The following is a 14,846-nucleotide window of genomic DNA, read 5'->3' as shown; positions in this document are numbered from 1 at the left end:
TTTTTTTTTTTTTGTTCACCAAAGTAAGGGCTGAGTCCCCTGTGACAAAAAGCCAGCGCTCCGCACATCCCCAGGGACCGTCCGGGCAGCGCCGGCAGCTCAGCATCCTGCCCTGCACCACGCAGTATGAGGGGACGACGTGCCGCGGCACGGGCAGGGACACCAGGGTCCGGTGCTCTCGCTGTTTTGAGTGCTGCAGGTCCCAATGAGCGCGACCAAGTTCTCTGGTCAAGCGGGTATTACTGGTCACGGTAGCCGAAGGCAAGATATTTTATGTCACATTAGTGCTGGGCTGGGTCTGTGCATGTGGTTAATTAAAGAGGCTCAGCTAGAGAGTGGTAATTTGTTAAGCTGCATAACTTAATTGCTTGAAATCATCTGCCTATCCCCACACTAAGCTGCTCTTAACATGAAAGAGGCGGTGTTGAACTGTGTCCGTTAAAATTTATTCTTTTGGCTACCGAGGTGCAACTTCTGCGGGCAGATAAGGCCGAACCATTGCCCTTATGGTTATCACGGGTGGGCAGCTCAGCGCACCAGCCCCCACCGGCTCCGCTGCCGACAAACAAGCGGTGCTATGAAAGGCTCCGATATTCCAAATTTACCTGGAAACTCAGCCTGGCCACAGCGAGAGAGCTGCGGGATGCGGGGAGCCCAGCCAGGGGGATGCCCCTGGGCACCCAGATACAGCAGCATCCCACAGGCAGTGCTTTTTGACACCCTGAAAACTGGACTTTAACGCTCAAACAAGATCCGTTTTCCAATCCCCTCTAGTGGAGAGAGGGTGGAAATTCAAGCGGCAAGGTTCAGCTCCCCCAGCAATCCACAGCCAAGTTGTGAGGGGCTGTGAGCTCTCGCGCTGCTTTGCTCAGGGCCACCTCAGCCCACATGGAAAACGAAGAAGTGACCAGCTGGAAATTCCTGTACCATTTCATATTATGCGGAATTTTTATTTGGACACAACTGAAAACTTTTAAAGACGAGCTTTTACTCATGAGAAATAAAAACAGGGGATTTTTTTTTTTTTTTAATGGCTTTCAATACTGAAAAATGAGACGTTTTATTCTGCAGCACCGAGGCTGGCAGGTTTGAGTCGCTCAGAAGATGGTGATTGCCGTGAAGGTTCCTCCCCGGCCACCGCCGCGTCCTTGGTGGCAGCTGGGTGAGCACACGCGCGCTCTCATCAGCGGCAGACAAACCAGGACGACTTTATTGCCGATGTAAATCAGAGAAGCTCCACCGGCTTCCGAGGAACATTGCAGATTTATGCCGGGAGCTGACCCGGCATCTCTATTTTCAAAACTAGGGCAGATTGAAATATGCTGTTTTTCAATAATATATTCAGGTTAACAGGGCTTTTATATTTGGGCAATTAATCTTGCATAGACTGAGAACCTCTTGGGACAACGTGCAAAGGTTGCTAAGAAGAGGAAAACAAACACAGTTGTGTAACTCGGTTCTCCCATGTCTTTTCTTTCATGAAAACACATTGCAGCGATACGGCAGTGGTCCGAAACCCCACGGTAATATTACTTGAGTAATCCGAAGCATACCAAGACGTAGCACAGAAATGGCTTCACTAAGAGGCGGTATTACCTCATCTCGTATTACTGTAAATTGATTCAAACCAGAAATATTGAGACATAAATCTGTGGTAACAGAGGAAAACCAATGTTGTGCTAGAGAAAGTCTTTCCGGTGTATCGCAAGGCTGTTTCCCCCCGCGGCGTGTGCCCACGTACAGAAGGGAGGCCGGGGGCATCACACACACTTGTCTCCGTCTGTCTGGGCACGTGCTCGTGCTGGATTTAAAATCCCTCTGCGTCCCAGCACTGATCCCTGCTTGGTGCCACAAAGACCTTTCCCAAACCTGCCCTTTATCTTTCTGCGCCTGCTCTGATCCGCTTAGCCTGGAGAAGAGAAGGCGAAAAAGGGGAGAGCTCAGAGCCCCTTCCAGTGCCTAAAGGGGCTCCAGGAGAGCTGGGGAGGGACTCCTGATCAGGGAGGGGAGCGATGGGATGAGGGGGAATGGTTTGACACTGAAAGAGGGGAGATTTAGATTAGATTTTAGGAAGACATTTTTCACTCTGAGGGTGGTGAGGCACTGGAACAAACTGCCCCGAGAAGCTGTGGCTGCCCCATCCCTGGAGGTGTCCAAGGCCAGGTTGGACGGGGCTTGGAGCAACCTGGGCTGGGGGGAGGTGTCCCTGCCCAGGGCAGGGGGATTGGAACTAGATGATCTTCAAGGTACCTTCCAACCTAAACCATTCTATGATTCTATGAAATCTGTACATATATATTATCCCATTTTTCCAGGTACCTCCATGTCTTCACTTGTCCCTTTCTTTGCTCTAAAGCCCCAGCAGGACTGCTTACATGACTTTTAGGCCCTGTAATTACCTCTACTATTTTTTTTCCTCTTTGCATTTGCCCACTCATGCAGCATCATCCCCAGCTTCACACATTTAACCAAGATCTTTGTGATTTGACCCTTAGTTTTTAATTCTTCCAGCAGATTAGACTCGAAACCAACCTGGGAATACAACTGCTATGTGCCGAGCAAATCACGGTTTTGTGTTCAAGCCTGGGGAAGGAAATACTACCAACTAAAATCTGGCGAACTCTTTGCTCTCTGACCACGCGGCCAAAACCCGGTGAAGTCACCGTGACCCAGCGGTCGGCACCATGACGGCTTCTGCGGAGAAGTGGCTGGACGCGATGGAAACCGTTCAGTCACACGTTATGGCTGCATCGTTGCACGCCAGAAGTTTCCACTCGCAAATAGCAGCAGACTCGGAAAGGATACGCAGGTGGCTACTGCTTGATTAATGCGTGCCGCAGCCGCTATTGCGAAGTGGCAATTACACTATATAAATACAGCACTGCAATAAGCAGTGCAGTAATTTATCCTAGCTGAAAATCTGCCCCTTTACACTGTTTTTTTTTTCTTTCTTTCTCCTCCCACAAAAAAAAAAATTAAATAATTTCCTTCTGAGCCCAATAAAACAGAAGATCTCGTTGGTTCTATGTTCTAACAGCAATATCGCATTCTGCTAGGAACCAGCAATTCTGCCTCTGGCCATGAAATTCAGGTAATGACCCATAACTGAAGTAAATTAGTGTTTAATTTCCCATCCCTTGCAGACAGCTTACTAATGGAAATTGATTTCTATCTTTTTTTTTTTTCTTTTTCATTTAACACGCTTGTGTAATGTCTTTATTTTAAATTCCAGTGGTTTCCAGTGAATTTTAGCCAAAAGGCTTGTGTACAAGCGGCCACCAAAAGCACCTGGTTAATCAATGTTGGGTTAGGCGGTGCACGGGGGGACCGGCCCGGCGGGGACATCCCCGCAGGCGCAGTGGCCTCCTTCTGTCCCATATTCACCCCCGGACACGCTCTGGGACGGACCCCCCGGTGGAGCAAACCGCAGAGCTCCCATCCACGTAACACGCGGAGAAGTCCTCCTGTTCCTCCTGTTCCCTTACGCACAAGCTCTTACACAATCCCCACCTTCATTTGTACGTGACACACTTTAATTTACACTTTCGCACACCCAACGCGCTCCCGGCCCCATGAAACGGGACTTCTCTGTCCACACAGCCGCCCGCTGACCTACGGGCGAGATGCTCGTCCTCAGACCAAGCCGAGAGCCGCAGATGTCACATCCCAGCGGTGTCTGGACGCAGCGGCCGGTCCTGCCCTCCCCACGGTTGCCCAACCGCCACCAAACCCCCCGTAGTTCTCACCAACAACGTGGGCCCTCTTGTGTAATCTGATCCAGCCGCCGGCGCGCGCACACACACCCTTTTTCCTGCTATTTAGGTAAAACTCAGCCGACAATTTCTTCACCGTATAGCAGCACCGGCATTAGCGACAGAAGCTGGCCTTGGATGTCCAACCCTGTTTCTTTGCAAGGGAGAGAGAGGCAGTAAGAGACGGTAAGGTTTTTCCAACTCCTACCCCGTTCAGTTCCAACAGCTGTGAGATAAAATAAGGGTTTCTAACAGGGTTGTGTTATTTTCAACCCTCGGTCGCTTCTGCGGTCTATCAGGTTAGCCTGGCAACTCCAAAGGAGTTGGGAGGAGGGAAAAAATATCTACTTTTCCCATTTTACTTTTCTGAAGTGCTCTGGAGGAACCAGAACTCAGCTGGTGCTGTTTTACACGTTAAAAGCAGGACTAAGAGCTATTATTTTCCTCAGTGTTGGGTAGATTTTCTGGTTCCATAGACACTTTAATAGTGCTATAAATTGTCTGGTAAAGGAATCGTTAGTTAGAGATGGTGTCTGGGGTATTTGTTCCTTATTGATGTGTAAATTGGCTCGTACCGCTGGCACGCGTTTCTAAAGATGAATGCTTTGTAGCACGATGATAATAATAACAATTAGCATAGGCTATAGCAAAGTGTTAATTGTGAATTAAAATCCCAAACAGGGATGCCTGGGCAGATGAGCCCTCTCTTCGCGCTCCCTGTTTCTCTGACCAGTGCCAGGGATGTTTCCCTGGGTGCGGGAATTTTCTGTGCCAGCTCTTCTCTTCTCGCATTGCTGAACCCAATCTTTCCCGGGTGCATTTGCTCAGGTGCATTTTGTGTTGATGCTGATAGCGCAAAACTGCTCTGCTCCCGGCCAGTCCTAGGTGTTATCCCCGCTGAATGCTAATTCGGGTTTCATTCCTTCATGGATCAAAAGGGCACAAACCACACACTGGCGGGTTCGAGCCCTATAGAGAATAATTGCAGGTGGAGATACGGGACGGAGAATGAAACGCTAGATATTATCACAGCTGTCTTGTGTGGGAGCATAATGTGATTATTAAAGTCATTCTTTAACGCAAGAGGAAGACCACGAGCAAATTAAGAAAGTACTCTTGTGCCTCAGTTTACCCGCTTACGGAGGTGAGACCCCCCTCCGCCTGCGAGGGCTGCAGGGGGGGTTAAACACGGCTCATTGAGCGCTTAGAATGTGCTGTAAGGGTGTTGTCTTGCTACGGACCTCATTTCAAATATAAATCCATGGCGAAAAATTAGATGAAGTCAGAACGGACGGGGGTTTCTGGGCATGATGTGTCTGGGCTTTCACATTAAGAATGGCATGCAGAGGAGAGATAACAGCTCTGCCGAGACGCGCAGCCTCCGTCAACGTCCATTAAAGTTTGTACGCTGTCTGACTCGGGCATTCGGAGGAGGGATGATAAAAGTAACTGCAGTCTTGTCTTCTAAGCGTATAACCACCTTAGCTGAACCCTGCCACATGAATATTGTAAGAAGTCATGAAACAGCGGCGGGGAGCCACTTTGCTGGGCAGATCAAGGGGAAAAATGTAACCATGACAGAAATAATTACCCCCATTTCAGAGATCGGGAGGTGGGCAGAGGGCAGTCAGTAGGCGAGCTGAATACAATATTAAATACTCGCCTTCTGCCTTAGAGACTAAAGTGGAATATGGGCAATTAGGGAAAAAGTTTGAAAGATCGAAGTAGTCCTTTTAAAGTGATAATCAATTATTGTTTTTAACTTACAGCAGGCAAAAGGCTACTTCAAGCCACCAAGGAAGGATGTGGGCTTATACTGTTGGTTTTACTGTCCTGCCTCACGTTGGAGGTTTCCTCGGCTGGTTCATTAATCGAAAAGAAATACCTGTTTGGTATGAGAAGCTGAAAAAACCTTCCTGGTGTCCATCCCGCAAAATATTCCCTGTTGCTTGGACTGTCCTGTACACTGGCATGGGGTAAGTTCTGCATCCCGCTCCCTCTCTCCTCTTGGGAAGAGCAGATGTTTCAAACTCTTCCCTTCACTTTTGGGATATCCCTTGTACCCGCATCAGCGCGGCACCTCAGGTACGCTTATTCCCAGCAGATGCAGTACAGCCTGAGCCGAATTCTGGGCTGAGTCCCTCGGATTCAGATGGCAGGCAGTGCTTTTGGCCAGAGCTGCATCCTGTGCTCAGCTTTGTAAAAAGACACTAAGACCGGCCGCTGCCCTGGGGAAATTGGGTGAACCACACAGGCGCGACACAGGCGATGGGTTTGAGAGCGGCGAGGGACGGGGATGCGGCTGTCCCGCAAACCCGACTGCCCCGCAAACCCCCGCTGCAATACAATCTTAGGTGGAAAAGAGTTTGCATTGGGGGTTTACTCACTGCAAACCGCTCGTGTGTGTTTCCCTCTTCACAGCTACGCCTCCTACCTGATATGGAACGACCTGGGGGGCTGCAGCAGCAGAGCCCTCGTCCCGCTTGGCCTCTACGGGGCTCAGCTGGCCTTGAACTGGGCTTGGCCTCCCTTCTTCTTCGGGGCACACAACATGAAGATGGTAACGTACCCCGCCATCCCTTCCTCCGCTGGAGGCTCGTTGGCTGGTGTCCCTGCCACAGGTTTTGGGGTTGTTTGGAGGTTTTCTAGCTAGCGGGATGCAATTGGAAAGGGAGCTGCAAGAAGAGGTTTTGCTTAGAGCTGGTTCCTGCTGCACCTGGTTCTAGACAATGGTATCAGTCCCTTCCACCCCTCAGCCTGCTCTCGCCATGCCGATAGCCGGCCCCACCAGCGCAGGGCGGGAGATCAGGGAGTCAATAGTGCGGCTGCTGTGTCCCCTAGTTAAGGATTCGGGGTTGGAGATAAGCCCTTCTGGGAGTCACACCCAGCAAAGTGAGCATCCCTGGGGGGGCACAGCGGCTGTGAGCGGCTTATCGAGCAAACACAACGTGCTGCACATCGCAGAGCCTGTTAGGAGGATGCGCGTGAAGGTACGGCAGAGCTGGGCTTGTGCGGTATCCAAAAGCGCTTACCTCGGGCGCCACGGCCCAGAGGGGACGGAGACACAGAGCGGGATTTATGTTTCCATCTGAATTTGGTCACACTGTGGATGAAAGGTACATTTAGCAAGTTTGTTAAGTGGTAAGAGCCATCGGTTCTAACATAAGCATGTTTCTGATCCTCCGGCATGGGCATTAGCAGCAGAAGGGGGCACTGGTCATCATAAACAGTGTATTAATCTGTGGAACTTGATAACAAACAAAAAAAGCCCCAATATCAGCCTTTGCTCCTGGTGTGACAAATTCAGTTCTCGCTAATGAGAGCTGAGAGCCGAAGTCCTGGGGTTTACGATCACTCTAGGTGACTTTTCAGTGCTACATCTCCCCAATTCCGCCTTTAGTAGGATGGTTTATAGTTGTGCCGGGGAAGACTGCTGTGTGCTCCCGAGCGTGAGCACCACAGTCACTGTCTTCTCTCTGCTCCAGGCGCTGATTGACATCCTGTGCTTGGACGGGCTGGCGATAGGCACGGTGTGCTCCTGGTACCGCATTAACAAGATAGCAGCGCTGCTGATGGTGCCCTACCTGGGCTGGTTGGCCATGGCGACCTGTCTCACCATCCGCATCTGGAAGGACAACCCTGAGCAAAAACCAGGAAAGAGCGAATAAGAGCAGGACGGAAATGAAGGCATTTTGTGAAACTGAACTATGCTGATGTGAACCAAGATCTCATCATTTGGGGGACACATTTTTGGGACAGGCATGAGAACGTGCCGCCACCTCCTCCTCCTCCCATCTTCATCATGGTTGTGTAAGAAAGAAAGGTTTGCTCCATGCACCTGTGTGCTCCTTTAAAGGAATCGTGCATGCTTAACCTGGGAACTCTTTTCTCCAGCACTGTGGAGGTTTGGGGGCTACAGCTGTACGGTGACCTTAATGCTATCAGGTCAAATTCCAATAGCCAAATTAGGATCTCCTGATACCAGCGTAATTCAGAGTAGCAATCCTGGATACCTCTAGAACTGCCACCGTTCCCCCAGAGAGCAGAACTTGTTCACACACGTGGTAAATCCCATCTCCTCTTCTGGGACCAACAAAAATGCCCTTCACTCATATACACCAATTTTTAAGAACTTACTTGATTTTTTGCTATTTGTGCTGTTGCTTCATTTCATGTATCACCTGGTTTGTGCTTTATACCATTAACTTTTTATCTGTCAGCTGCTGAGCAAGCAGCAATCTGTCTTGTTCTCCTAGTGAGAGGAGACCGGGCACTTTGACTTCTATTTGTGGAGTATCACACTTCTTGAGTTTCACGCTGCAAGATAAAGCAGCAACGATTAGAATGCAAATGCTTCTCCCAAGAGGAAGTTTCTCTCTTCCACCTCTGTGTGCTATTCCTCATCAGAAAAGAAAAACCGACATCAGTGCCTTTGAAAAAAATACTTAAAATGTGGTGAGTTTTTTTTTTTTTAAGTACAGAAACACAAAAGCCTTTTTAAAATTTAAGAACTTGCTCACACTGCCTTGAAGGTTGTAATTACATGATTGGGAAAAAGCCGCGTGCCAAGTCTCTCGGGTGCAGTGTAGGTATCTCATCCGAGTCTTTCCCTTCCTGAATATCACCAGTCAGGAAAAATTAAAATACAAGTAGTTCCAGAGAAATGGGACTAAGCCATGACAGAATCAGACACAAAACATGCGTGGACGAGCCCTCGGCCATCCTTTATTCTGGCCCTTGCCTTTGATAAACCTGAACCTTAGGTGTTGGTGTCTACAGAGAATATTTACTATTCTTCTTTTAATTGTAGAAGCAATGTATGTGAAGAAAAGTGGTAGGTAGATCTTCCTGGCAGCTGACTGTAGATTAAGGTGCGTGGGTATACTTGCAAAGGGTGGGGGTAGGAGGGCTTAGCTGAGGATGTAAAATAAATTGTATTTGCTTTTAATAAAAACAAGCCACTTTTGTTTGGAGAATAAATAAATCCAAGTTATTCTTGTTTTACTGGTTGGGCACCAGGTTTGCGAAAGCTCGAGGGATGCTGCCTGGAGTCCACGGCTTGTGCTCTGGCTCCAAAGGGAAGGGAATGGGCAGCCAGACCTATTCCCGGAGGAAATGGGCTGTGGGGGTTTGAGCCTAAAGATCCCAAGGGTTCCTCCAGCTGGGACCCCTGCGCCGTGGAGACACGCTCGCGTGGGGATGCGTCCCCATGACAGGGTCCTCCATGGTGCTTCGCACCCAGCTTCAAGGTAAGGGAGCTCCTCCTTGGGTTTGGCGTCCTTCCTGAGCCACCTCAAGCCCGATTTTTAGAGATGCTGAATGTTCCCGGGTCCGGCTCAAGCGAATGGCAGAGGTGAGTGCTCAGCGTGACGGAAAGCTGGGGCCAAGAGAAACAAATACCGGTGGCTGAGAGCAGTTGATATTTGAAGTACCTTTTTAAAATTTGCTCGTATCTCTTGTTCTGTCATTTTCATCCCATCCATTATTTTTCCCTTCTAGCTACAGGATGCCTTTGTACAGGACTGCTGCTGCAAGCATATTGCTGTAATCCGCCGAGTAAAAGCCGCATAAGAACAGGCCTTTGAATAGATGTGGCTGTAACAGGAGTGGGACTATAAAGCATGAGCACTGCAAGCAGCGCTAGAAAGATCATAAGCTACTTAAAAAAAAAAAAAATCCTATATATTTCAGGGCTTTGTATAACTGTATGTTATCACTGAGCTTATTTACAGTGATGCCTCGGCTGTGTCTTCCAGAAAGCCACATGCCAAAAGACAGGAAGACATAAATTATTTCTTCCTAAAAAGAAGCTAATATCTGAGCTGGAGATTCAATGCGGTGGAGTTAAGAATGATTTAGGGCGCCTGAGCATCATTATGCCTGTCCTTTCCTAGTTAGCATGGCAAAGTCACCAGGAATAGCGATGCGCAGAGCCACCTAGTGAGGCCAGGGGGGATAAAGCAAGTCTTTAGAGGGATGTCTGATCTTGAAAAGCGGAAAAATATTATTTAAATCACATTTAAGTTGGTAAGTGACTCTAGACCTTATTCAAACCTGCAACGTTTTAATAACATTTCCAAATATAAATATATGGATGCTTACTTGATCAGCTTTCATAAATTAGTCCTCCTTCCCCTTCTTCACATTTTTTTCTGCAGGTAAAGGAAAATCTGGAATTAAGAGTAACAGATTTTTTTGGATCTTTTCACGTTTTCCCTCCCCGTTTCCCTGGACGGTGCGACCAGCTGACTTGTTCTTGTCTTCAGTTCAGTTCCTCTTCCTTCCAGTCCACCTAGAAGTGTACCAATCGCTTTTCTTTACTACTTACATTTTCTTGCAGGCAGCAAAACCAGCAAATGTTCCTACTTGCAATACACATAATAGCTTGAAATCAATTGACGAAGTTAAATTCAGCAAAGCACCCTCTTGTATTAATATTTAAAGCACCATTTAGTATATTCGCTATTTAAACAGATACACTAAAACCCCTTGCATAAAAACAACTTTAATGACATTTCGAAGTCAGCCATCTAGAAAACGCCTTGGTTATATTGTGCTGCGCAGCCCAAAATCAGCTTCTGCCCGTGTGAATCTGGAGGGGCGCCGGTTGCAGCGGGCGTACGCCCCCCGCTCCCGCCACGGCCGGGAGCAGCACGTGGCCGCGCAGCCCCCGCCTGGGTCCTGGTCTCTGTTACACACGGATTAAAGGGAAGAGGAAAAAAAACCCCAACCAGAGAAGTGCTGGAAACCCACCGCACGGTTTGGAACCTGGCTTGCTAAAATCAGTGACATTTTGCATCTGAGAGAGAAAGGGGATTTCACGTGTAGGAGCTCTCCTCCCTGCCATACACCCCCGTCCCGAGGGACCCCTTTTCCCAGGGGATCCAGGAGGAGCTGAGGGATGTTTTGCTTATGCCGGCACTAACCAGATCACCGCTGGATCACCTTAGCAGGCATGCAAGGTGTTTGTCCAGCCCCCCCCCAAATTAGCTTATGGAATGGATCCCACGTCCCACCCAGCGTCAGGAACATTCATAACCCACAACGGGACACGTCGCGGTCTACATGATTCAAGCAGTGAGTCAGACAAAAGCCGTGCATTCGTGACGGCTCTCATGGGGTCGTGGCATTTAGAGAGAAGAGCCACCTCTCAGATCACCATGTCTAATGATGATCCCTCTCTTCGAACCTCAGCCAGTCTTTCCAGAAACATGTATTTGATATTAAACTGATCGTTACACTTGATCTCGCCCCAAAGGGCACATCCCCCGGCTGCTGGATACGCAATATTTGTGCATAAACAACAATTTTCTGCCTTTCAGTCCAGCCTCTTTTCCTAAGCCTTGTCCCATTCAATAATTTACCAGCTGTTCCAGAAAACGCTCTGGCTTCGGTGGTAAGGAACTTGAATTGATTTGCTGATGTCTGGAGCTGTGTTAAAATATAGAGTCAAATGCTAAAGGGGATTTGCTGCTGCGTGAATGTAAACTTCAGAGAGCTGTCTACGGGACGGCAGCTCTCCCCACCACCCCTTCGTTAGCAGAATATAAATTCCTGTGGTTTTGAGCACTTGCAGCATGGCTGGGGCTGAACTTCTCCTCCAGCTGCTCCCAGTAAAACTGCAGCAGAAACCCAGCAGGAAGGCGGTTGTGCTGCTGGGAGCTGTCACGGACTTCCAGTTGGGCTTTGAATTCATCGGCCAGATGGCCGACAAAACTACGGCAGCGTGGTAATGGGTGTGCAAGGGTTGGGGACCACGGGCTGGGGAGAAGATAAGGCAGGCAAGGAGGTGAGAGCATCGCTTATCTCTGCCCGCACCACGGCTCGCATCAGCTCTGGTGTGGTTTCACGGGGACCTGCTTCCCCACAGAGGGACGTGGGCACCCTCCAGGTAGAACCCTGCAGTGGCCAACACTGGTGTTCCCTGATTTCTTCCCTGTTCCCTTCCCAGCCCTGGAAAGGCTGAGGGACGTGGGGCTGTTCAGTCTGGAGAAGAGAAGACTGAGGGGGATCTCATCAACGCTGATCAGTCCTTCAAGGGAGGTGCCGGGGGGATGGGAACAGTCTGTGCCCAGTGGTGCCCAGTGACAGGACAAGAGGGAACGGGCACAAAGGTGACCACGGGCAGTTCCATCTCCACCTGAGGAGGGCCTTCTCTGCTGTGAGGGCGGCAGAGCAGTGGCACAGGCTGCCCAGAGAGGTGGGGGAGTCTCCCCCTCTGGAGCCATCCCAAACCCGCCTGGACGCCGTCCTGTGCCACTGCTGGAGGTGCCCCTGCTCTGGCGGGGGGTGGGATGGGGGAGCTCCAGAGGGCCCTTCCCGCCCCCACCAGTCTGGGATGCTGTGGTTCTTTTAAATCCTGGTGTTGTGGTCCTGCAGCGGGAGGAGAGGGACAGGTGAGAGCCTGCAGGGGCCGAGGGAAGGAAAGCTGCCTCTGCACATCACTGTCAGAGTGTTTATTTATTTATCACGTAACGGTAGTTACAGCTGGAAAAAGCAGGAGGGGGACTGCTGCCAGACAATGTATCTAGGGAGATGTTTTGTTAGTGCCACCAGCTGTCCCCTTGGAATAGAGAGCACGTCTGAGCCATGACTCACGCAGCCAGTGTCTTATTTCACTCTCGCATCTATCCAAAAATGTTCCTCCAGCCCGAGAATGCAATAAAAGCCTCCTGTTCCTGGCAAGCACTTTTGCAGCCAGGTCTCTTCTACTGCCCCTTTGTGATCGGGAAATGGTAACGGCATTTTAACTTCAGGAAAGTGACTCCGGCTGCAATTCGAGGAACAGCAGGCGACCTGCCTGGGAGACGGGTCAAGGGAATATGGTATTCTCTATGGGAGATACTTATTTAACATGGGGAAAATGTCATCAGACTGTTGGGAGATGCCTCTAAAGTCAGTGGAGAAACTCTTCTGGACTTGGACAGATGCAGGATCAGACCTTCATATCCGACACTCCGGCAAAGCCAGAAAGCTTCTCCCAGGAGAGGTGGTTACCTTAGCCCTGCCTCGCTAGCAGTCGCCTCTGCTGGCAGCGTTCCCCTGCAGACAGCTCTTCAAGTCTTACTGCAGGTTTGGTGTCTTTGAGGTCTACTCCTCCCCTATTACTTCATCCCACTCCGTTCAGGCATCCTGGCCTCAATGCCTGCACACAGTGAAGCCGGACCTTTTAAAATAGAAGGAGACCACCAGATGTTGCGGGACACATCTGTCACAGGGTGGAGAGGGGGTTCCCCCCTGTACGAGGTGTAGCTGCTGGAGAGGATTACCTACGAGGGAAGAGTCCACAGCCACCGGCTCCGTCCAGTGCAATGGGGACGGAGAGCAGCCACGGGGCTCTGCTGGAAACCAGCTTGGTTTAGCCCTTGCGGTGGGGAGAGGGATTGGGTAGAGGCAACGGGCTGATTCTCATCCTCTCTGGGAGAGAATCACAGCATCCCAGACTGGTGGGGGCTGGAAGGGCCCTCTGGAGCTCCCCCATCCCACCCCCCGCCAGAGCAGGGGCACCTCCAGCAGTGGCACAGGACGGCGTCCAGGCGGGTTTGGGATGGCTCCAGAGGGGGAGACTCCCCCACCTCTCTGGGCAGCCTGTGCCACTGCTCTGCCGCCCTCACAGCAGAGAAGGCCCTCCTCAGGTGGAGATGGAACTGCCTCTGGTCACCTTTGTGCCCATTCCCTCTTGTCCTGTCACTGGGCACCGCTGGAAACAGACTGTCCCCATCCCCCCGGCACCTCCCTTGAAGGATTGATCAGCATTGACAAGATCCCCCCTCAGTCTTTGTTTTTTCCAGACTGAACAGCCCCACGTCCCTCAGCCTTTCCTCGTAAGAGAGATGCTCCAGTCCCCTCATCACCTTTGTAGCCCGACGTGCGTGTGGATCTCTTGTGCCTCTTCTGTGGCTGAACAGCGATTCCGCTGTACAGGGCTCTCCGCGCAGAATGACATTCACAGTCAACTAAATAAACCCTTAAATCAGTGGGGAGAGGGGCAGGGTGGAGGGAAGCCTCAATAAAAATGCTGGTTGGCAAGCGCAACGATTTTAGTGAAGCCAAGTGCCATCGGGAGATCCCTACGTGAGGCGAGCCGCATCCCTGGCCCCGCTCCGTACCCGTGCCCCGCTCCCCCTCCCAACGAGCTGACGGAAAAAAAACATTTCCATCACTGCCTTCAGTCATTAGGCCCATGCACGCACTCCGGGGGAACCAGGGTCACTTAGAAACAACCAACAAACTGATCAAAGCTTTCATTCCTATGGCTCTAACGCAAAATGTCAGATTGACAGCAACTCGGTGGCGTCCCTTTATATTTTTGGCGCAGGCAGACGCTGCAGGGGGGTGGATCATGACTATTTAGTGCACTGCCGTAGATGGAGCTGTGAAGCAGCTGGGGAATAGAGGTAGAGTCTCAGTGCCACATTCCCCAGATTAGATTAGAGCTCAGCCCTGAGCCCTGCAGAGGGGCCAGGCCAGTGAAAGCTAAAGGCTGCAGGAAAGATGGGACCCCAGCCGGCAAGAGGTTCCAAAAATAAAGAAAAGTGGGTCAGAGGGACTGAAGAGGGGCTGGAATGCTTCTTCCAAGCATAAGGGAACGAAGGAAACAAGCTGTCACTCATTAAGAGAGGATTCCCATCCCCAAAAGCACTGCCTGAAATGTCAAAGGTGAGAGTAACTGGCCAGGGGAGTTGGAATTTGAGCGTAGCTACCATGCAAGAGGAAAAACACTACACCTGCCCGCCAGGAAAGTATTTGAAGCTTAAAAATAAATAAAATTCTGCACTATGAAAATGAAAGATATATGTTCCACGGATAGGATGTCTTGGAACTTGTCAAATCCTTGATTGCGCTGTTGTCACAATACTCTCCATGCCAGCTGTGTCAGTCACCAAATAAACAACTCCTCATCACTAGCAAACAGTGTGGGAGTAAAAGGGGGGGTGCTCTGTCCCCAGAACGACTGCATTTCAATGATGTTACTAACGAAAAGCTGCAAAGGATATTGTAGCACAGAAAGGCGGGCTGTTGTTAGCAAGGGGACTTGAAAGAGTAGGCAGACTGAATTATCTATGATAATGTATTATCTATGATATTAATAAA

The 14,846-nt window shown here is 50.1% G+C and overlaps 1 protein-coding gene across 2 annotated transcripts; it reads left to right on the top strand.

Annotated features, from left to right (window-relative positions):
• The first annotated feature begins 3,850 nt into the window (after positions 1 to 3,850).
• TSPO2 (translocator protein 2) lies at positions 3,851 to 7,538 on the top strand. 2 transcript variants are annotated; one of them, XM_009888257.1, is made up of 4 exons: positions 3,851 to 3,938; positions 5,525 to 5,728; positions 6,174 to 6,312; positions 7,238 to 7,538. In XM_009888257.1, the coding sequence occupies exons 2-4, from the start codon at positions 5,556 to 5,558 to the stop codon at positions 7,418 to 7,420; spliced, it is 495 nt and encodes a 164-aa protein (XP_009886559.1). In that variant the 5' UTR covers positions 3,851 to 3,938; positions 5,525 to 5,555; the 3' UTR covers positions 7,421 to 7,538. The 2 variants fall into 2 exon arrangements, with proteins under 2 accessions (XP_009886559.1, XP_009886558.1); XM_009888256.1 differs by having other exon boundaries at positions 3,884 to 3,938; positions 5,522 to 5,728.
• The last annotated feature ends 7,308 nt before the right edge of the window (positions 7,539 to 14,846 follow it).

Source organism: Charadrius vociferus, unplaced genomic scaffold (genome assembly GCF_000708025.1).
Source record: "Charadrius vociferus isolate BGI_N301 unplaced genomic scaffold, ASM70802v2 scaffold266, whole genome shotgun sequence".
Classification (NCBI taxonomy): domain Eukaryota; kingdom Metazoa; phylum Chordata; class Aves; order Charadriiformes; family Charadriidae; genus Charadrius; species Charadrius vociferus.
This window is presented reverse-complemented; position numbering and strand designations above follow the sequence as displayed.

Bases quoted from the DNA above. Each gene is read 5' to 3' on its own strand.
- TSPO2 (XM_009888257.1), top strand. From the start codon at position 5,556: ATGTGGGCTTATACTGTTGGTTTTACTGTCCTGCCTCACGTTGGAGGT. The intron at 5,729-6,173 runs GTAAGTTCTGCA...CCCTCTTCACAG, and splicing joins GTCCTGTACACTGGCATGGG to CTACGCCTCCTACCTGATAT. The intron at 6,313-7,237 runs GTAACGTACCCC...TCTCTGCTCCAG, and splicing joins GGGCACACAACATGAAGATG to GCGCTGATTGACATCCTGTG.